General features: G+C 57.4%; 11 protein-coding genes across 11 annotated transcripts; 5 read left to right on the top strand and 6 right to left on the bottom strand.

The window, feature by feature from the left end:
• Positions 1-174: 174 nt before the first annotated feature.
• PHYSODRAFT_475291 (hypothetical protein) lies at positions 175-1,262 on the top strand (the record flags this gene model as incomplete). The annotated part of the gene is made up of 4 exons (XM_009516943.1): positions 175-216; positions 295-448; positions 501-582; positions 680-1,262. The coding sequence occupies 4 exons, from the start codon at positions 175-177 to the stop codon at positions 1,260-1,262; spliced, it is 861 nt and encodes a 286-aa protein (XP_009515238.1).
• Positions 1,263-1,808: 546 nt separating this feature from the next.
• PHYSODRAFT_554287 (hypothetical protein) lies at positions 1,809-2,420 on the bottom strand (the record flags this gene model as incomplete). Its single annotated transcript, XM_009516942.1, has 3 exons — positions 2,342-2,420; positions 2,201-2,260; positions 1,809-2,135 (listed from the first exon to the last, which is right to left on the bottom strand). Exons 1-3 carry the CDS (start codon positions 2,375-2,377, stop codon positions 1,809-1,811), a joined length of 423 nt encoding a protein of 140 aa, XP_009515237.1. The 5' UTR covers positions 2,378-2,420.
• A 590-nt stretch (positions 2,421-3,010) lies between these two features.
• PHYSODRAFT_470587 (hypothetical protein) lies at positions 3,011-5,220 on the top strand (the record flags this gene model as incomplete). Its single annotated transcript, XM_009516941.1, has 10 exons — positions 3,011-3,154; positions 3,291-3,599; positions 3,667-3,765; positions 3,843-3,929; positions 4,011-4,112; positions 4,197-4,295; positions 4,361-4,468; positions 4,558-4,741; positions 4,814-5,028; positions 5,155-5,220. 10 exons carry the CDS (start codon positions 3,011-3,013, stop codon positions 5,218-5,220), a joined length of 1,413 nt encoding a protein of 470 aa, XP_009515236.1.
• Positions 5,221-5,448: 228 nt separating this feature from the next.
• On the bottom strand, positions 5,449-6,035 carry PHYSODRAFT_321672 (hypothetical protein; the record flags this gene model as incomplete). The annotated part of the gene is made up of 3 exons (XM_009516940.1): positions 5,449-5,527; positions 5,602-5,833; positions 5,900-6,035. 3 exons carry the CDS (start codon positions 6,033-6,035, stop codon positions 5,449-5,451), a joined length of 447 nt encoding a protein of 148 aa, XP_009515235.1.
• Positions 6,036-6,236: 201 nt separating this feature from the next.
• Positions 6,237-9,434, bottom strand: PHYSODRAFT_476357 (hypothetical protein; the record flags this gene model as incomplete). Its single annotated transcript, XM_009516939.1, has 2 exons — positions 6,237-9,272; positions 9,333-9,434. The coding sequence occupies 2 exons, from the start codon at positions 9,432-9,434 to the stop codon at positions 6,237-6,239; spliced, it is 3,138 nt and encodes a 1,045-aa protein (XP_009515234.1).
• Positions 9,435-10,703: 1,269 nt separating this feature from the next.
• Positions 10,704-11,948, bottom strand: PHYSODRAFT_468224 (hypothetical protein; the record flags this gene model as incomplete). The annotated part of the gene is made up of 2 exons (XM_009516938.1): positions 10,704-11,765; positions 11,799-11,948. The coding sequence occupies 2 exons, from the start codon at positions 11,946-11,948 to the stop codon at positions 10,704-10,706; spliced, it is 1,212 nt and encodes a 403-aa protein (XP_009515233.1).
• Positions 11,949-12,303: 355 nt separating this feature from the next.
• PHYSODRAFT_469038 (hypothetical protein) lies at positions 12,304-12,936 on the top strand (the record flags this gene model as incomplete). Its single annotated transcript, XM_009516937.1, has 2 exons — positions 12,304-12,748; positions 12,854-12,936. 2 exons carry the CDS (start codon positions 12,304-12,306, stop codon positions 12,934-12,936), a joined length of 528 nt encoding a protein of 175 aa, XP_009515232.1.
• Positions 12,937-13,109: 173 nt separating this feature from the next.
• On the top strand, positions 13,110-14,523 carry PHYSODRAFT_554281 (hypothetical protein; the record flags this gene model as incomplete). Its single annotated transcript, XM_009516936.1, has 2 exons — positions 13,110-13,466; positions 13,524-14,523. The coding sequence occupies 2 exons, from the start codon at positions 13,110-13,112 to the stop codon at positions 14,490-14,492; spliced, it is 1,326 nt and encodes a 441-aa protein (XP_009515231.1). The 3' UTR covers positions 14,493-14,523.
• Positions 14,524-14,571: 48 nt separating this feature from the next.
• PHYSODRAFT_258291 (hypothetical protein) lies at positions 14,572-16,266 on the bottom strand (the record flags this gene model as incomplete). The annotated part of the gene is made up of 2 exons (XM_009516935.1): positions 14,572-14,669; positions 14,712-16,266. The coding sequence occupies 2 exons, from the start codon at positions 16,264-16,266 to the stop codon at positions 14,572-14,574; spliced, it is 1,653 nt and encodes a 550-aa protein (XP_009515230.1).
• A 190-nt stretch (positions 16,267-16,456) lies between these two features.
• Positions 16,457-18,958, top strand: PHYSODRAFT_554279 (hypothetical protein; the record flags this gene model as incomplete). Its single annotated transcript, XM_009516934.1, has 1 exon — positions 16,457-18,958. One exon carries the CDS (start codon positions 16,457-16,459, stop codon positions 18,956-18,958), a length of 2,502 nt encoding a protein of 833 aa, XP_009515229.1.
• A 189-nt stretch (positions 18,959-19,147) lies between these two features.
• Positions 19,148-19,909, bottom strand: PHYSODRAFT_470813 (hypothetical protein; the record flags this gene model as incomplete). Its single annotated transcript, XM_009516933.1, has 1 exon — positions 19,148-19,909. One exon carries the CDS (start codon positions 19,907-19,909, stop codon positions 19,148-19,150), a length of 762 nt encoding a protein of 253 aa, XP_009515228.1.
• Positions 19,910-20,195: the final 286 nt, after the last annotated feature.

Raw genomic sequence — 20,195 nt, 5'->3', positions numbered from 1 at the left:
GCCACTTCAACTTGCACCGCTTTGGCGACCTTTGGTGTATCCATTTCCTCCTCCTGCGCGACGGCCGCGATGGAGCAGGACTTGTCGTACTCGTACTCGTCCAAGCCGCGACCCGTGCAGACGAGTCGAGGCAAGCAGCGCGATGGCAGCACCAAGCAGATCCCGACCAACATCATGCACGACCCGAGGATCCCGCGCGGGAGCATCTTCGCCCCGGTTAGTCGAAGCATTTTAGGCTGGAGACTGTTGGCAAGACTGAAATGCTGACTGGGCTGGACATGTTGGGCTATGCAGGTGAACACTGCGAGGGCGGTTGATGCTCGGGATAAGGTGAAGAAGCGGAGAGGAACCACCACCAAGAGGAGGAGCAACAACAACAATAAGGGCAACCCCAGTATCTTTGAGGCACAAGCTGTGCCGTCGTACGGGTGTAGGTTACTTGATGCTTGTTGTTGGTCAGTGCGACGAGGTTATTGATCTGGTATCTATGTGTGTCGCAGTCACGTCGATATCGCTGGATGCAAACCTTATAGAGCAGACGCAGCCGACCCCTGAACGCGAGTCGTTTAGCCAGACGGACGAGTTCTTACCACGCACCATGAACGCACGCAACACTTCGACAAACGACTTGTTCATGCGACCGAAGATTGGAATTGACACATCGACACAGGCACGCTAGTTGTTGTACTTCGATAGTGGTTTTTCCATTGCTGACACCGCTCTGGCAATTTTCATCGTTGCAGATCGAGGAATCCGACGGATTGTTCAACTTCGACGTCGAAGTGAAGCCGCTGTTGAATGTTTTGGTGAATAAGACCCTCGCACAAGCGCTCGTGGAAGTGAAGGAAGAGCAGGAGATGCAGATGCTGCACCGCCAGCATGAGGTGGTGAAGGCTGAAAAGCGCGACGCGAGGCAGGCAGAGCGTGATTTGGAGGAGAAGGCGAAGGAGGCAAACCGCAAGAAAGAGCTCATCAAGAAGAAGAAAGCCGAAAAGCAGATACGCGATCAAATCATGCGCAGGAAATTATTCGCGTGGCAGTTTGCACGTCCTATGGTATCCCAAGCCATCGACCAGGCTACCACGACACTCCAGAAGAAGGGAGTATTTTACGACCCGATGCTGCGCAACCTCGCAATTTGGCTCGCGGGCGATGTATACCAAGCTGCCGACGACACGATTCGATTGCGAGCTCTCTCCGTTGAGTTGCTCGATGGTATGTTGTACTACTGCGTGTACGTTGCTGGATTGAGAATGTGCTAACGACGACTGTGGTTTGCTACCACAGATCTTATACTTCATGGACTTCGTCGCCAAGCCCTGTTTGCCCAGTTGCTTCCTAACGAAAGTGAGGCCATGGTTCGGCTGCTTCTTCGTGACCCACTCGTGCTTCCTCTTCCGGATGATGCACCTGAAAGCACGGAACCCATTTCAGTCAGCGTCATAGGCCCTATCGCTCTCTCGCGCTCCGATAGTTTGGAAGCCATAGAGAACCGGATTGAGGTAAGCCTTCGTGGTGTTCTCTTGTCTGGCCTCGAGCAATTTACTGAGCTAACGCTATTATGTGTGTGTTTTTTTTTGGTACAGACGTGGCTAGTGGATCAGGTAGGAGCTCCTGTTGACATCCCCAGAGGAGGCTTCCTCTCTCTACTGCAACTAGCAAAGACGATTTAGCCAGACCAATAGTTTCAAGAACCCTGTTGTCTGATTAACATGTGCTGATATGGTACACGGTGGCCTGCCCTCTCGCGCGCCGTTCACGCTGGAGGGAGCTGATATGCAAAGGGGAACTAGTTTAGCTAGTTAACGCTACTCATGCTCTGTCTCTTTGTACATCATCCACTCCTTGTCCTCCAGTCGACCTGACATGAGCTTGATCAAGCGGTCGCCCGCGACTTTGTCCTCCTCCTCGTCCACCTCTGCGAAGTGCACCTTGTACGTGCCGTCCTCGTTCTTCGAGACCACCTCGGCCTCGTAGTACAAGCGGGAGCCCTGCTCCTTCACCTTGACCCGGTCGCCCACCTCGATCTCGTCCCACTTGGCGATCCGCTTGAGATCACTGCGTGGAATGCCCTCCAGCACCTCCGCATTGGACACCTGTATGCTGCACGAGTCCTCCTGCACGTCCGCCACGATCTACAAGGTAGAGCCGGTCAGTAGTCTGCCCCCTTTTGCTCTACCTTCAGCTGCCTCATACTGACCCCAACTACGCGCTTTGGGTGGTCTTCCACGTGGAACGTCACGACGTCTCCTACTACGATCTAAAGGGCATTGACACAGAGCAGCGAGGGTCTCAGCCAAGCGGGATTTAAGTACTGTAAGGTGGAAAGTACGTCTTATACCTCTCCGGTGCTGTCGGTCGAGGCGCCGGCGCCCATGCTTGCTCTCCGAGGGCTTCTTGGACGCTCCTGGCAATAGGGCGGATAAAGTGTCGGCCTCGGTCGTTATTTGCGCTTAGTTGTTGGCTTTGCTATCTTTATAGGTTTTTGTCCGAAACCTCATTGGTTGAAATGGGGAGCCAATGGATGATAGGCGGTGCGGTAAATCTTAGTGACAGAATGTGCTCTACAGATGGAGCCACTTCCCGCGTGAATGACGAAGCCATCTCGCGGTGAGCAACGCGCGGCGGAGCTGAGCGAAGATCGCAATGCGACTGGAACAGGGGCGCTCCCTATAACCTTAATAGTATTCCCAGACTGCTTGAACCAGACTCAATGTGCTCAACAGAGCCACCGTCTGGTACAGTCGCAGTGCACCCGTTGGAATGTACCGGTACAGCGGGGGCATACAAACGCACAGTGGTTTCTCCCTCTGCCCCCTTATATTCATTCTCTCGTTGTGTCAATTTCGACGCACTAAACACCCCGCTCTCCGCTCAAACGAGTGGTGTGCGGCACACAGCTGGGTCTTGGCGCAACCTTCGCGCGACCGTCCGTCGCCTGTTTGCCCCTCTCACTCATATCACCAGCAGCTCAGCAGAACCGAGGAGAGACCAAGCGCGGCGAGCGCTCATGAACCGCGTGCTGCAGCTGCCGCTGGGCGCCAGCGCCCCGCCCGTCGTGGAGAGCTACACGCTGGGCGACGTGCTCATCTGCAAGGCCAACCGCGGCAAGCTGCTGGAGGTCGAGCACCTCGTCCAGACGCTGCACGCGGACGTCAACTACCGCAACCAGGCAAGACCCGGCGGGAGTGTTGGTCCCGTGCGTGTGCCGTACGGTACATGGACTTGTCAGTTATACAGCGAGGCTAACGGTAGTCTTGCTTGCTTGCTTGTGTGTCCTCCTTGAGCAGCACGGGTGCTCGGCGCTGCATGGCGCGGCGGCGTCCGGCCAGCTGGACGTGGTGCAGTGGATGGGCGCGCACTGCAGCGTGGACTGGAGCGCCACGGACCACGACGACCAGACGGCGCTGCACTACGCGGCGTTCTACGGGCACCTCGAGGTTGTGCAGCTCCTGGTGGAGCACGGTGTGCCGCTGGACGCGCCCGACAAGTTCGGCCGTCTCGCGCACTGCTCCGCGGCGATCAACGGACACCTGGACGTGGTGGCGTACCTGCTGGAGGAGTGTCCGCGCCCCATCGACATCAACGCAGTGGATGAGGTGAGATTTTGAATGGGATAACGCTGCATTTGGGTGATAAATTGTTAATTGTATTATGGGGGTGCAGTATGGTGGAACGTGTCTGCATTGGGCGGCGTCGAAGGGACGGAAGGAGGTCATCCAGTACCTTTGCATGAAGGGCATTGACATCCACATCACGAGCTATGTGCGTATTTTTTTCGCTGTGAGTTTTGGGTATTATTCTTGCTTGTTGCTTACTCTTTATGAATTTTGTCTGAACAGGACAACAAGACGGCGTACCAGATCGCCAAGGACAAGCACAAGCAGAAATGTGTGCAGTTCCTGAAGAGCTGGTACGAGACGTCGCAGGTATGGCTCGCGCGGTAGCTGCAGGAAGAGGGGGCTGCAGTTGTTTTTAAGTCTGACGCGATGTGTTGGTGATGTTGCGAGCAGAAATTCGTCCACGCGGCTGAAGAGGGCGATGACGAAGAAATTGCGCGAATCATTGCTGACATTAATGGAGCGTATCCCTTGCGGTTTATGCGTGACAAGGTATGGCGTGGTGATGCTGTCTAAGTGTGTTCTCTGCCGACTTCGTGACCAAAAATTTTTAACCGGAATTTTTCCTGTGGACAGAACGGCAAAAACGCGATGCATTGGGCTGCAGAGTTCGGTCACTTGTCAACGTTGAAACTCCTGAGCGAGCACTTCACGGTCTGGACGGATGTCGACAAGGTAAGCAACTTGTCAACAATGCTGCTGCCCAGTCGTGCGCTGACGTTTGTGGATTTACACTGTAGTTCGGACGCAATGCCTTGCACAGCGCCGCTCTAGGTGGCAACAAGGAGTGCGCGTTCTGGCTTATTCGAAAGTCTCGCGATGCGGCGGAGTTTCTCTCTCTGACGCTAGTACGTTTGATATCTTGTCTTGAGATCTGTTGTGTCGCCGCGTTGAGGTGTTAATTTGTCCGGCTCTTCTGACGTGTTGACTCATGTAGACGAACAAGAGTCCGTCGCGCTGTGCGTTTGAGGCCGGTCACAGTTCGCTCGCGAACTATTTGCAAGCGTGGGAGGAAGGCAATGATGACTACTCTACGAACGACGAGACGTCGACATCGATGTTAGAGTACGATGGCGGCCGGCCCGTGGGCGATGAAGAGGAGAACGTCGCTCCTCGCAGAAGTACGTCACCTGCTTGCTTGCCTGTTCGCTCTAGCCTTGCTATGATTCTCATCTCGTTTCTTTTTGATCCAGATATTGAAACGGTGTATAACTGGCTCAAGTTCTTCAAAATGGAAGAATACGCGCAGAATTTTGAAAAGGATGGATTTGATACGCTACGGGGAGTAGCTACGATCGATGAAGAGGACCTTATCGACATGGACGTGAAGAAGGGTCACCGACGGGTGGTGCTTTCTCATATCGAGGAGCTGCGCAATCAGCTTTCAATGCTCGACGAGAACGCGCAAGTTGCTGGAATGGAACCTCTTTCATCCCCGACGTTAAGCATGCTCCCGCCGATCACGAAACAGTCGTCATTGTCCAGTCTTGTTAGTGCCGCTAGTGCGCCGGGCGCTCCTGTAGCAGCCGCCGAGGCGATTCCTCATCGAACAGAGCGACGAGGGTCAATCACAGCGCCTCCCCTAGCAGCGGATGTGTAGGTAGACAGCTCTCCGGTTGCCGTCTTCGTCTCTTCTCTCCGATGAAGGTTCCAGTGCCAGAAGACGGGAAGAGCAAGCGCAAAGGGGCTGAGGAATTGGAATCTTGTCGACGATGGAGATGATGCGGAGGAAGGAGGGCTTTAATATGTCTTCAGTAGTTTTGGGCGTAGCCTTTCTTATCTATCGGCTATAACATCCTCCTCTTCTGTTGTGTGCTCTGTTCCTCTCTCAGCGAGTCGACTTGTCTGCGAACGGACTGCAGCCGGCCATCGTGCAGTAGGTGTCGGCGAATTTGGTGACGTCGCAGCTGAGGACAGGGCAAGACAGGTAAGTAAGTGCATCATTCGTGGCTGAAGAGGGTTTGATTCAAGCTGGGCGTACCTGCCACGGCCCTTGAACATTCGGTTGTGCATGTCCGCTCGCATTCCCTTGCTTGCCATATCATGCAGCCATCCTACACGCTGCGCTTCAGTCATGGGCAGGGCGTGTTTCTCCATTGGACGCTTGGAGACTTCACGGAGTTTGGCTGCAAGTTCTCGAGTGTCATGGTCATCTTGAGTCTTACCGAAGTCTGCTGGATGGGTCTGTGTTGGTTTTAGCGTGATGGAGCTCACTGGTCAAAAGGCACAATACACGTTAATGCGAGCTTCGTGGAGGTGAACTACGTGCAGATACGTACGTGTTTTCGGGTTGAGCTGGAACGGTGTCAGCGCGCTTTCCATTTCATACTCAGTCTTGAGTTGTTCACGCCAGATCTGGTTGCGCGCAACCTCGTCGATCTTGGATGCAAGCGATTCCCGCTTCTTGTCGGACATGGCTTGAGTCAGTTGTGGAAATTGCTCAAGTGTGGAGATCATTAACGGCGATCATGACCTGTTGCTACGTCCCATGTGAATGAAGTGTATATTTTGAGAAGCTATTTGCAGCCTGAAGAGGCTACGGCTACGAAGGAAGCGGGAAGCGTTGAACTGCCAACGCATCCTGGTCGGTGGTGGAAGGAAATCCATGGCGGGAGCTCACATCTTGTCCATGGTGGACTTGACGGCCTTGATAAAGTCGTCACGCTGCTGCACCTCGTACGAATTGCGTCGTTCAATAATCTGCCCGTCGTCCGCTTTCCACTTGTAGTAGATGCTCACCATGAGAGCGTTCTTCTTGAGGCACGTCATCCTCGTGATGTGCGAAAGCGGGTGGCAAGATTTCACGATGAACATGTCGTCCTCGTTGCGCGTTGCAGACTTGAGGACGACAAGGTGGTTCTCCATTACGACGATGCGGCGTGGGTGCATGCTGGAGTGCGAAGCCGCGCCACTATTTCCAGTCGGCGCCTTCTTCTTGTAGCACGCGAAGAACGGACTGCTCACACAAGGTAACGTTTGCATGCGACTCACGGTCATCCCCTTCTTCAGGTCACCGATGTGGTCCTTGACAACTTCATGCACAGGCCCGACCCCACCGCCAGCGACCGGAGAATCTCTCACGAAACTCGACGTGGAGGAGGACGTACGGCTGTTACTCGCTTCGTCCTGAACAAAATGTCCCTCATGGTCTTCGTCGTCATCGCCATCATCGATCGTGAACATCTCGTCTGTCGACTGGTGGAAGAACTTGCTGTGAGCTGGGTCAGATGAGAGAGACGCACGCGGTGCTGGAGGTGTGGAGGCGCCAGTAACGCTGGGAGGAGGCGACTTCGTCGCTGCAGGTGCTGCATCCTTCGAGGAGGGCGAAATGGTCGAAGGGAATGGGACCCGCACCTTCGCTGTGGTGGTGGTGGTCGCCACAGCTGCTTGCTCAACTGCGTGCTCCATCTTCTTGAGCATGTCAAGGCTCTCAGAGCCGATGGCAGCGAGAGAGTTCCGAAGCTTGTTGAGGTTCGGCATGGCCGGCTTGGTGTCCTTTGCAGGGGCAGCGGGGGTCTTTCCAACCGCTGCAGCGCCTTGCATGCTACCCGTTCGATTCTTGTTGCCCAGGTTGCCCATGCTCGCAGCAGCGTTCGCGAACTCGGCTGTGGTCGCTGCGGACTTCTTGAGTAGCCATTTGGTGCCGTCTACCGTAGGGCTCAAGAGCGTCTTGCTTCCGCTCTTGAAGGCACCAGCAAAGCTGGAATAGTATGAGCCTCCTGGTGGACTTTTGGTGTTGGCAGCGGCCGGAGAAAGATTAATATCCGTGAAACCGGAGTCGTCCATTGCGATACCCGATGGAACTTCACTGGTTCTTGAGCTTGCAGTTCTCGCATTGGCCGGGTCGCCTTCGTGCATGGACTCCTTCTTCTCTTCAGCGCCCGGTGCGTTCAAGGCATCGCCTATAGCAGCGGGGTGAACGGCCTCCATGCTACGGTCGTGCTGACAAAGCTTGCAGCTGGGCGTATCGTGGTCAGCCAAGTCATCAACAGTCAAGCTGTGGGACCGGAAGAGGTGGCCGTGAGCTGCAGAGTAGCCGCCTTCCAGGACGCTTACACGGGGGAACTCGTGCTTGAGCAAGAAGTCGATGGTGGATTGAACGCGGGACTGGTCGTTCGCGTACGTCTCCAGGAAGCCCTCGCTAAGGGAGAACGGCGACGCTGATGCCACGCCCTGCTTCTGCTGGAATTGACGCAGCTCCTCGGCAATGTGAGCGTAGCCGTGTCCCATGACGCAAATGTGCACGCCGGCGCTCTTTAGAGGCCCCAGCGTCGCGAGAACTTGGTCGAGTATAGCAGAGTCCGATACAGCGTCCGGATCAAAGCGGAAGGCGGTGGGGACCTGTCCTCCACGCATTTCCTCCACTCCACGACAGTCGATGATGAAGTACCGAAGGGAACCTGTTTCGTGACCAGTGATTCCTCCAAACACGGACGGAATGACTTCTCTGCACTCGAGCGTTGCCGAGACAGCCGCGACCTCCATAGCCTGCACGTGCAAGTAGAATAGCTGCTGGGTCTCGGGAGAATCTGTGAGTGAGTTGGAATTCGGTGACGACAGAGCCGCCATGGGGTTCAGAGGCACCATTGTCAGCAGCTTCACAGGCATGTCGATCATCAATTTCACCGGCATATCGATCATCAGGTTCGACACGTCCTTCAAGCCTTGCGTAGACGCCGACAGCAACGTGTTCATGCCAAAGCCGTTGGTTGAGGCAGCCGAAGCTGCGGTATCTGCAGACTTTTCCGCCTCAGTTTCAACTACCGGTGGCGGTGGCACTCCCGCACGTCGAAGTTTTGTGGTAAAACATGGAGGTGTTGCATCCATCAGTCGGCGGATACCCTTGACGAACACTTGGCTCTTCGTCACTTCACCACGCAATAAGGTTTCCGCAACCGTGGTCACCATGCAGTGGCGTAGCTGCTCGCCTTCCATCCGCAACAACGCATTCTCAGACTTGATGATGCCGTAGAGTGTGATGAAGCAGGGTGTGGCAAGCGGTGCGTCCTCATTCGAGGAGAACGCTTCTAGCATCATACTGCAGTCCCAAAGTTTCAGCAGGAAGTCGAAGTTGGCGGGCTCGCTCACCATCCCTTCGTTTTCAAAGAAAGATGCCAGCCACGAGTCTGGAATAGCACCACTTCCTTTCGTTCCATCGTACTCTCCCGGTGGCGCGTGGTTCCATGTTGGAAAATGCTCGTGAAGGTGGGAGGCGAGTCGTGGCGCGTGATAGAGTAGCATGCGCTTCAATAGCGGACGTCGACCAGTAGCTGAGGAGTGGAGAGGCATCTTCTTGCCCAGATGAGGCAAAAACCGACGGCACGTAGCCGCTAGAGTCTCCACAGTTTCAGGGTGTAGAGGTTCACTGCCGCTCGCGAGCAGCAGAGGCGCAAAAGTGAACGCCATTCCCGGCATGTAGTCAATATCGAGTTGCGTGCACAGGTGAGTGAGTAGTGTTTCGGCACTGTCAATGAAGAGTAAATGCGTGCCACGCATACTGTCGCCCACTTCGCTTAGGACTCGCGCGTGAGCTGCGCTGGAAAAGATGCGCGAGCACAACGTCTCCACCTCCTTGCGCAGTTGAGCCTGACTTGGTAGAGAACGCGACGTCGTCTGCACTGCGTACATGGATGCCGAGTCCGCTGCACCAGGCTGAAAGCGATAATGTAAGCTCAAGAAGTTAAAGCTGAGTGAATTCGGTTGTACTCGCACCTGTACAGCACGTTGCCACGCTGCAAGGCGAGAGCCTGCTGGCAGTTCCCCCGTCTCGAGGAATGTTTGACGTACTGCTGCCACATCTAGTACAAACACCATCATGGACAATGATCAAGAGACTGTTTCGAACAACAATAGACAAAACTGACGCCTTCGTACCGATTTGCTGCGCCTTGTGTTGTGCTTGGACTTGACTCTTGATCTGCAATGAGGAACTGCTATTCTCGCGTGAACCGCTAGCGTTGGCTTGCTTATTGGCCTGCTGCACAATCCGTTCGAGATCGTCGTCGTCATCGTCGTCAAGCGAGATGTTGCCCGCCGTGGCCGCCGGGACGAATACACTCGCACCGGAGTGCTTGCCAGCATTCTGGACAATCTTTTCAAGATCGTCATCATCGTCTAGAGAAATACTGCCAACCGTATTCGCTGGAGTAGGTGCATCAAAGTTTGCTTGAGCATTCGCACTCGCAAGCATCCGGTCGAGATCATCACTTTCGTCCTGCGAGGTAGCCTGCTTGCTGATATTTGACATTTCAAAGGTTGCTTGGGCAGTGGAGGCATTAAGCATGCGATCCAGATCATCGTCATCGTTGGTAGCGATGTTGTCGTTCGGGCAGCTAACCGTAGCTGCTGGAGTCGTCGTAGAGACACATGGACTTGGCTCAGTCCTTCCAGTCTCGAGCATTCGGTCAAAGTCATCATTGTCGTCGAGTGAGACGCTGTCAAACGTGTTCGTAACGACCGGAGCTGGCGCTACAGGTGCGGGTGGTGGAGCAGCAACCTCGACCGACGGCGCGGGTTTCTCGGGGAGTGAAGGCTCCGCCGCTGGGGCTGGCTTCGAAGAACCCCCGTCGTCAAGCCACGAGAGAAACTCGTCCTGCTCTTGACTACCGATCTGCTCCCAGTTCGCTCCTTGAGCTGGCTGCTCGCTGGCTGGTTTCGTCACCTTTCCAGCAGTGCCTCCCCCGAATAGCTCATCGTCGTCCAGGTTAACATTCGTCAAGGTGGGCTCTGCGGTCGCATCCATCTTCACGTCATCGCCAAAGATGTCATCGAAGTCCGATGCCGACATCTTCCTTTACTTCCAACAGGTCACTTTTCCTTTGTTGCAGCTCGAGCTCTCTTGGGCCCTTGAGCAAAAGGAGAAAGTGCCTGGGCGGTTGCATTGCTCCCCGTTCACTATATTTGGAGAGACTGCTTGCGATGGCACGCCTGCGATGGGACATCAGTACGCTGCTGCTTCTTGACAAGATTCATCACACGCCGAGAGGTAGCCTGCAGCTACTTCTCCATCTTCGTAGACACACTTTCAAAATATATATTCTCGTTCACTCGGGCCCACAAACCGATCTTGAACTAAGCTATTCCTTACACCACTTCAGGCAGGTGTACAGGAGGAGCGGCATTCATCGCAGCCGCAGCGAAAGACTGGTTGTAGATGGACACCTCGCGCTGGTGCAGGTACGAGTGGCGGATGGCAATGAGCCACATGACCACAAGCATGATCGTCTGGAAGATGTTCGCCGACACGATGTCGTCCTTCGTCGGCCCCTGCCCACCGTAAGGGTACTGCACCCTCTCCGTGGGGAAGTCCGACTCGGAGATCTGCACGGTCGTGTACATCTGCTCTGCTACTGTTAGGATGGCAAGCCACACGACGCCGCGGCAGTAGAAGCGAATGGGGCGGATGTCCGTGTCGTGTGCTGCCTTGAACCCCACACAGCCCACGTACACACCGAAGCAGTGCACCATGAGCTCAAGGCCGCCAATCAGCGGGTCGGGCGTGTAGTACTGCGGGTACTCGTCGTATCTGTCCATCGGTCGGTCCGTCTCGCTGGCCCCGGCCCCTTCTCGCTCCTGTTGCGCGGCCCGTTGCTGCTGGTCGTTGGCCAGCAACGCGAACTGCCCCATGACCTTCATCGTGTAGATGATGAGCAAGAACGAGCTCCAGAGCTTCACGCGACGCGCGCAGTTGCCCAGCGGCGAGTCGAGCATCAGCGGGTCGACGCGTCGCGCCGAGTCCGACGGGAACACGGCGGACGAAACAATGTCGCTGTTAATATGCACGACGGTGATGCCGTCATCTCGTCCGCCGCTCGAGCTGCCATTGGCGTTGAGCTCTGCATTGAGGATCTCCGGGTCAGGGGTGGGCGCGGCCCTCACGAACAAGTGGATGGTGTGGCCGTCCTCCACCTTGTAGCTGGCCAGCGAGTTCTCGTCCTCCAGCACGCGGCCGCGGTAGATGAGCCTCTGGGAGGCCACGGCCACCTCGGTGCTCTCCAGCACCTTCTGCTTCATGTGGGCCACGGTCCAGTCCAGCTTGCACGCGACGTCGAAGAACTTGCCGTTTAGGTCCAGGATGCGCACGTGGATGGCGTCTGGGTCGGCATCCTCCGCCGCCTCATTGCTCTGTTCCTCTGCTCCGTCCTCCTTCGTCTTCTTCTCTTCTTCTACTACTGTAACTTCGGGGGTAGAATCCTTCTCCTTCTCCTGCTCCGCAGCGTCCACCACAGCGGCCGCGTCGTTCTCCTGTTCTACCTCTTGGTGCTGGCGCTGTAGCGTCGGGTGCTGCGCCTCCTCCGCGTCCGCCTCCGCTTCGCTGTCGCTGCGCATTAATGCCGACCTGCTCGAGGCGCTGGACGGCGCTTCTTCCTCCGCGTGGGCCGGCGGAGACGTGGCCGCTACAGGCTGCTGCACCTCTTCGTCGTCATTATCCGCGGGCAGCGCCGCGTACCTGCGCGCGCGGTCGCCGCTGGCCGTGGGCGACCCCAAGAACCGCCCCATGGTCTCGCCTCCTTTCCGCGATGAAGAGAAACTGAACACGATGGCACGGCGTCGGGATTGGCAAAAATCCAGATGAATTAACTTATTTGGGATTGGTGGATGGAATATGTATTTTCGACCAATTATCGATCTACTTTCTATTGAGCGCTGTTGACCAGCGTTTGTGTATCGGGAGAGGACGACCATGGCGAAGGCGGCGAAGGCGCCCGTGGCGATGCAGTTCAAGCGGCCTGGCAGCGGCCAGGCTGCCAAGACCAAGCAGCAAAAGCGCAAGGCGCGTAGGGCCGTGGAGATCGTGCGTCCATGGACGACCCCGCAGTTCGAGGAGCTGACACAGGAGGACCGCGACATTGTGCTGGACCGACTGCAGAAGGAGGTGGCGGAGGTGCCGCCCACGCGCAGCCACGCGGTGCTGGGCGCGAATCAAGTGGCGCGCGCCATTGCGAGAGAAGAATTGAAGGTGGTGGTGTTCGCCAACAACCCCGAGTCGCTGGCGTTCGGCCACCTGCCGCTGCTCTGCCGACTGCATCAGGTGCCCATCTGCGTGCTGCACTTGTCGTCCAAGACGTTCGGCAGGATGTTCGAGCTCAAGAACGCTGTGGCCGTTGGAATCCGAGCGCCAACGACGAGTGAGAGTGCAGCTGAGGTGAGCACTGGAGCAGCGTCGGATGTTGATTCTGCAGCTGCGACTTCTTCTTCTCCTGTTGCTGCGTCTGCGAAGGCCAAGGTGCCAGCGATTCTCACAGAGGCGGAGCAGAAGAAACTCATGAGCATTACAGAGTTTCTCATTTCCAAGGCGAGCAAGCGGGCGTCGTAGTCGAACGACGGCAACTTGCCATTTAGAAATATACATTAGGATTTAGCAATATTTCTGGTTTGAAGCAGCTGTCAATTATTTCAATTTACATTAAGCTACTAATGTATATTTCTTCCATTTGGGAATATTGGGTTTCAATTTGCAAACACAAATTTTGTCCAAGCTAATCAACAATGGCCGCGCTGCGCAAGGTGTTGGTGGTGATCGGCACGACGGGTGCCGGCAAGACGAAGCTGTCGGTGGACCTGGCCAAGGCTGTGGGCGGTGAAATCGTCAACTCGGATGCGATGCAGATGTACCGCGGGCTGGACGTGGCCACGGCCAAGATCACGGAGCAGGAGAAGCAGGGGGTGCCGCATCATCTCTTCGACGTCGTCGACCCGAGCTCTCGCTGCGACGTGCTGGAGTTCAAGCGCCTAGCGCTGCAGACCATCGACGACATTCTGGCCAGAGGTAAGGTGCCCATCGTCGTGGGCGGCACCATGTACTACACGCAGAGCATCCTCTGGAAGTCGCAGCTGCTGGACGACGTGCCGGCCAAGCCCAGCGACGAGCAGCAGCAGCCACAAGAGCAGGAGCAGGTGAAGGAGACACCCGAGGCGCTCTACGCGCGACTGCAAGCTGTGGACCCGGTGATGGCGGCTCGGCTGCACGTGAACAACGTGCGCAAGGTGCAGCGCAGCCTGCAGGTGTTCGAGCAAACGGGTGTGCCCCACAGCGAGCTGCTGGCTCAGCAGGAGCGCGAGCAGCGGAATGTCGAGCGGTATTTTGATGCATGTGCCTTCTGGGTACACGCGAGTAAGCCGGTGCTGAGTGAGCGCCTGGCCAAGAGAGTGGATACGATGCTGAGCTCTGGCCTGGTGGAGGAGATCCGCGGCCTGCGTGCCCACGTCAAGGAGAACCCGCCAAGACTGAGCCTCGACAGCGATGGCGAAGAAGAAGCGCAGAACTCTGTCGGTATTCTGCAAGCGATCGGGTACAAGGAGTTCCAGCCGTACTTCGACGCGTTTGAGGCGACAGACGGCGCGGCGGAGGACCCCAAGGCACTTGAAACCATCTTGGAGGCGTGCGTCGAGCAGTTGAACGTGGCCACGCGCCAGTACGCGCGTCGCCAGCTCTCGTGGATCCGCAACAAGTTCGTGACCAAGAACATCCCAGTCTACCAAGTGGACAGCAGTGATGTAGCGAAGTGGGACGCGCTTGTAGCTCAACCTGCCATTGAGATCGCCCAAAAGTTCCTCAAGGGCGAAGAGATCACCTCGCACCAAACTGTACAGCAACAGCAACCGGAGGCAGCTCAGGCTGCTTCATTAGAGGACAAGTTCCAGAAAAATACTTGCACGGTCTGCAACGGACGCGAGTTCACGGGTAAGAAGCAGTGGGCCGAGCACTTGCGGTCAAAGGGGCACAAGTACCATCTCAAGCGCATCCAGATCGAGAAGGAGCGAGCAGAACGTGGTGAACCTCCTATCTCCCACAAAAAGCGGCGTCAAGAAGACAAGCAAAGCGACACTTCACAGGCACAAACAGATACAGCACCCTCATCGTCTGGGTAATAGAATCCCAAGCGATAACGTCTTGGTACACAACTTCGTTCTGTTCTCTATCTATTTATCTGGATGACTGACATGTTGATCATTGCTTGCAAACCTTTCTGCTTCCCAAATTCCGTTCAAGCTGACCGTTCAGCACCGAGAACGCTCGCTTCTTGTCGGCACTGGTGACCTCCTCGTCTAAATCATCAGCCTCGACATCATCATCGTCATCCTTGCTACTTTCCTCCTTCGTTTTGTGGAGGATGGAGGTGGCCTGCAGCTTGCCAGCCTTTTCTGCTTCAAGAGTGTCCTTGAGGCGTTGAAGAGCCTCTGTATAGCGTGGTACCAGCGTCTTCATGTGTTCCTGCTGCAGCGGGTACGGCTTCAGCTTGTTGTTGTCGGCCTTCTTCAGCATACGCATCATGCCCTTCATCTGACCCATCTTCACTAGAGTCACACAGCGACCGTGACGACCAGCACGAGCCGTACGACCCACACGATGGATGTACGTCTTAATGAACGACGGCACATCGTAGTTGACGACGTTCGCGACATCCTCGATATCCATACCACGCGCCATAGCATCTGAACACACCACGGTCTCCACACGTCCAGCCTTAAAATCCGCCACCAAGGCCGATCTCTGCTTCTGCGAAAGGCTACTAGAAAACTCGCGAATGCGCTCCGGGTGGGTCGAGTACAGTTGCAGCAGTCGCGCAAGACGATGCGTGGAGTTCACACTCGCCGTGAAAACAATCGACAGTGCACCGGCAAACTCGCTCAGCAGCTCCAACAGCACCAGCGGCTTGGAGCCCGTGTCACACTCGATCCAATACTCCTCCAGATTCGTCGGGGTCGAGTACATCTTGGCCGATCCGGAGGCCTCCTCTCCATCTTCGTCGTCATCGTCCGAGTCGCCGGCCGTGCCCTGCTTGGCGTTATCAGCCAGCGGGTCATCAATGCGTCCGATCTTCGTCAGCTCTGCATTGCTCATGCCAATAGCCGCCAGCTTGCGCGGATTACGCGTAAGCGTAGCAGACAGCAGCACCCTCGTCAGCGGAGTGCGGATACGGCGTCGGTTGATGGAGTCCTGGCGCCGACATGTGACTCCGACCCCCAAGGCCAGGCCCTCCTCGTCCACCTCTTGGCCATTGAAGACACTGGCGTAGACCTTAGGGATCCAGTCCTGGTACGACTGGTTCAGCAGTCTGTCGGCCTCGTCGACGATCATGATCTGCAGGTGCTGCAGCGTGAAGCCGGGCGTCTGCTCCAGGTGGTCCACGAGACGGCCCGGCGTGGCCACCAGGATGTCCACCAAGCTGCGACCTCCATCTGTTGTCGAGGACACCTTTTCACCTGAAACGTCCCCAACCAGGGCGCTCTGCTCCACCGCGAAGTTGCTCTGGCCGATGGCCAGCCCGCACTTGAGCGGCGTGCCCTTGACGAACTGCTGCACGATCTGGTGCACCTGCACGGCCAGGTCGCGACTGGGCAGCACGATGAGCGCACGCACGCGGCACACGACGCGCGGCAGCAGTCGCTGCACGATGGGCACCACGTACGTCAGCGTCTTGCCGCTGCCCGTGGGGGCCGAGATGCAGATGTCCGTCACGCGGTCGCTGTCGCTGGCCAGGATCTTGGGGATGGCCACGGCCTGCACGGGGAAGAACGAGCGGATGCTCAGCGCGGCCAGCGAGCGGCTCACCTCCGGCGCCAGGCCCCACTGCTCGGCCAGCTTGGCCACGCCGTACTTGGCCAGGAAGCGCGCCGTCGCGTCGTCCTGCTCCGACGGCATCGTCTGCGGCATCGCCAATGGTTTTCTGCCTGGGCAAGCAGTACGATTTTGGTTAGCTTGACTCAATACACCAAATTTCTTAACGACCTACTTTAGAGTCTGGAGTACTGACATATGCTATTCGGTTTTGCTGGTCAGCAGCGTCTGGACGCATGGCTGCCATGGCCATAGTGCATCCTGCCCCGCCACCATGACGTCGCACCACCACCGCTCCGGGCCGCTCAAGCAGAAGAACAAGAAGCACAAGACCGGCCGCCATGAGTCCAAGACGCTGCTGGCGCGCCGCTCCGGCGGCAAGGTCGAGGGCCGCCGCGCCAGCGTGCGCAGCACGGGCTCGAGCATCGGCAGCATGAGCCTGTCGGGCCAGAAGGCGGCGCGTCTGCAGCGCCAGAAGCAGCTGCGCGGCAACAAGCGCGAGGAGATGCTCCTGCAGCGCCGCTTCGGCCTCGGCAGCGCGCTCGGCCCGCCCAAGATCGTGGCGCTGGTGGCGCTGAGCGAGATGGCCAACCTGGCCGAGGTGCAGCAGAGCCTCCTGGAGGGCGCCTCGAGCGTGGAGGAGCCGGCCCAGGACGCCGTGGGCCTCAAGAACTGCACGGTCGGCGTGTTCAGCCAGCACAAGCAGAAGCTCTGCGTGATCGACTGCGGCTGCAACCTGCTGGTGGCCCTGGACGCCGCCAAGGTGGCTGACGTCGTCGTGTTCGTGCTGTCCGTGCACAACGGCGCCGACGGCGGCCTGAGCGAGGAGGGTGTCCGCATCGTGTCGGCCGTGCGCGCGCAGGGTCTGCCCACCACGGTGGGCCTCATTCAGGGACTGGAGAAGCACACGCCCAAGGGCCAGGCCGAGCTCAAGAAGCTGGGCAACAAGTTCTTTGCCACCGAGTTCGGCGAGAACGCCAAGGTGGCCGTGGCCAATGTGCCCGGCCAGCTGTCGCGCGTGCTGATCACGCTCTCGCCCAAGGTGATCCACTGGCGCGAGGCGCGTTCGTACATGCTGGCCACGACGGCCACGTTCGTGCCCGGCTCGGAGGCGCAGAACGACAAGGGTGAACAGGTCGGCGAGCTGCAGGTCAACGGATACCTGCGCGGCAAGCCGCTGTCGGTGAACCAGCTCATCCACATCACGGACGTGGGCACGTTCCAGCTGAGCCGCATCACCCGTGCGGCTGCGCGTCAGACGCAGCGCGGAAAGATTGACGCTGACATGAGCGCGAAACCTCCGGTCGCTCCGGTGCCGGTCGGACAGGACGACGACCTGGTGCTTGCTACCGCCGACCCCGCGCTGCAGGAGGACCTGCGCTTCGAGGCCGAGTACGATCCGTTTGCGTCCGAGCAGACCTGGCCCACCAACGAGGAGCTTGCCGAGGCTGAACAGGAAGCCAAGAAGCAGCGTCAGGCGGAAACTGCGGCCAACAAGGGCGCGTCCAGCTACCAGGCTGCTTGGCTGGACGGTGAAGATGAGGACGAGGATGAAATGAAGGACGATGGCGACGAAGATGACTCGGCAGCGGTCAACCAGGACTTCTGCAAGACCGGCGACGATGAAGATGATGATGACGACGACGATGACGATATGTTCATGGTCGATGATGACTACGTTGATCAGGCTCAAAAGCGCAAGGATGAAGAGGAAAACATGTCCTTCCCGGACGAAGTGGACGCGCCCGTCGACCAGCCCGCCCGTGTTCGTTTCGCTCGCTACCGTGGAATGAAGTCGCTGCGCACGAGCGCCTGGGACCCGAAGGAGTCGCTTCCCTCGGACTACGCTCGTCTGTTTCAGTTCGCGGATTTCGCCATGGTGCAGCGCCTTGCTCTCGCTCGTGGCAAGGACGCCGAGCGTGCCATGAAGGAGCAGCTCCGCCGCAAGTCCAAGACGCAGCAGGCGCGCTCTCGCACTTCATCGATGGTCATGGAGGATGTGGAGGACTCGGCTTCCGTTGCGTCGTCGTCTCTGGCCAGCGAGGCTCTGCCTGACGAGTTCGGTGAAATGGGCTACGTTCCTTCGGGTGTTTTCGTCACGCTGCACCTCAAGAGCGTGCCCGTGGCTAAGCTGCAGGCGCGCATTCAGGCTGGTCCTCTGGTCATGGGCGCTCTGCTCAAGCACGAGAACCGTCTGAGTGTGCTCAACTTCTCGGTGCAGCGTGCTGCGTCTTTTGCTGGCGAGACGCTCAAGTCCAAGGATGAGCTGTCTTTCCACTGTGGCTTCCGTCGATTCTCCGGCAAGCCCGTTTTCAGCGACCAGAGTCTGAAGAGCGACCAGCACCTCTTCCAGCGCTTCCTGCCGCAGAGTGGCTGGAGCGTGGCAACCGTGTATGGCCCCGTGACGTTCCAGCCTGCTTCCCTGCTGCTCTTCAAGCCCGATGGCCAGCTTGTTGCCTCCGGCACGCTTAAGAACGTGAACCCGGACCGCGTCGTGCTCAAGCGTGTCATCATCACTGGCACGCCGGTGAAGGTGAAGAAGCGCAAGGCCGTTGTGCGCTACATGTTCCACTCGCCGGAGGACATCCGGTGGTTCAAGCCCGTGGAGCTTGTGACCAAGCACGGGTTGACAGGACACATCAAGGAATCTCTTGGTACGCACGGTGACCTCAAGGCCGTGTTCAACAAACCCATCAAGCAGCACGACACCGTGTGCCTCCACCTATATAAGCGCGTCTACCCCAAGTTCCCGACGCAAAACCCTCTGTCGAACTAGATCAACAGCAACAGAGCAGCTTTGCGCCATTAGTTTTGTTCATATGCATTATTCAAGAGGGCAAGTCTTGCTGGCGTTTTTTACAACTCTGCATTGTGTAGATAATTCCTAGCCTACTATCCAATTCAAAGGACTGCACACATAAGCCGTCGTTGGCTGCTTCCAGTCACAGCTAGCCGCCTCAACGTCCTACTCACGCCGTCGCTTAGCAGCAGGCGACTCGGTAACGCCAGCTTCGCTGTCACCCTCCTCGCGTTGACGAGTACGCCCACGACGAGCAGTAGTGTTGTCTCCTTCAGTCCAGCACCACAAGCTGTCAACGGCAAAGCTGGCCACGTGCTCGTTCATGCCCAGCCACACGAGCAGCCCTCGCAGCAAACGCTTCAACCGCTCATCACTTTCATCTTCAGATTCAGTCGAGTCGCCTCGTGCGTAGGAGCGCAATTGACGAACAACCTCTTGCGCCATCGTACGCAAGAAAGTTGCGCTGCTAGCACCGAATGCAGCGGCTCGACTCGCAGATGTAGCACGAACGAGGAAGTCAACGAGGTCAGGCACGAACGGCTCCATCACACGAAGCAGTTCGTTTCCCAGCGCCGATCGCCGTTCAACGGATCCATTAACTTGGTCAAGCACGTCGGCAGGCAGCGCGTGCAAGCGCAACAAGCGGCGCAGTTCGCCTACCAGATCTTGCGCCCACGTACGGATGCTGGGCCTGGTCACTCGCGGGACATCGACGCCGCTAAACAACGCAAAACCAATGTGTGCCAGGACCTGGTGCAGCTGAGTGGCATCACCAGCTATAACCCCATACAGCGTCGAGATCGGCAGCTCGCTCGTCAGTCGACTTACAAAATCTGCCAGGTTCCAAGTCGTAGTCGCATGGCTGCCTCCGAGACCCGCTGCCAGGGAGAAAGGGAACACTACCGATGACATAAGCGGCAGGCCCATGCCAGAGATCGAGATGTGAGCGCCAGCCGGCGGCAATGGACCATTCGCGTCGCCTGGAACTCCAGCAGTGCGCTGGCCCTGGTTACCTGGCTGGCTATTCCGCGTAGCAGTGGCTGGTTCAACTGGAGGTGGAGGAGCTGTATCAGGGATATTGAGTGTCGGTTCCGGGGAAGTTCTGACAGTGTTTGGGGCTCCAGCGCTAGCGGCTGCAGTGCTTCTTTCGCCCATCAGATCAGTAGCACTGATGCGAGCCACTCGAAACCGCGGTCTAGTGTCACCTTGCGCT

The sequence above is a fragment of the Phytophthora sojae genome (genome assembly GCF_000149755.1).
Source record: "Phytophthora sojae unplaced genomic scaffold PHYSOscaffold_1, whole genome shotgun sequence".
NCBI lineage: Eukaryota > Oomycota > Peronosporomycetes > Peronosporales > Peronosporaceae > Phytophthora > Phytophthora sojae.
Note: the sequence above shows the minus strand (reverse complement) of the source record. Positions and strands in the feature narration are given on the sequence as shown.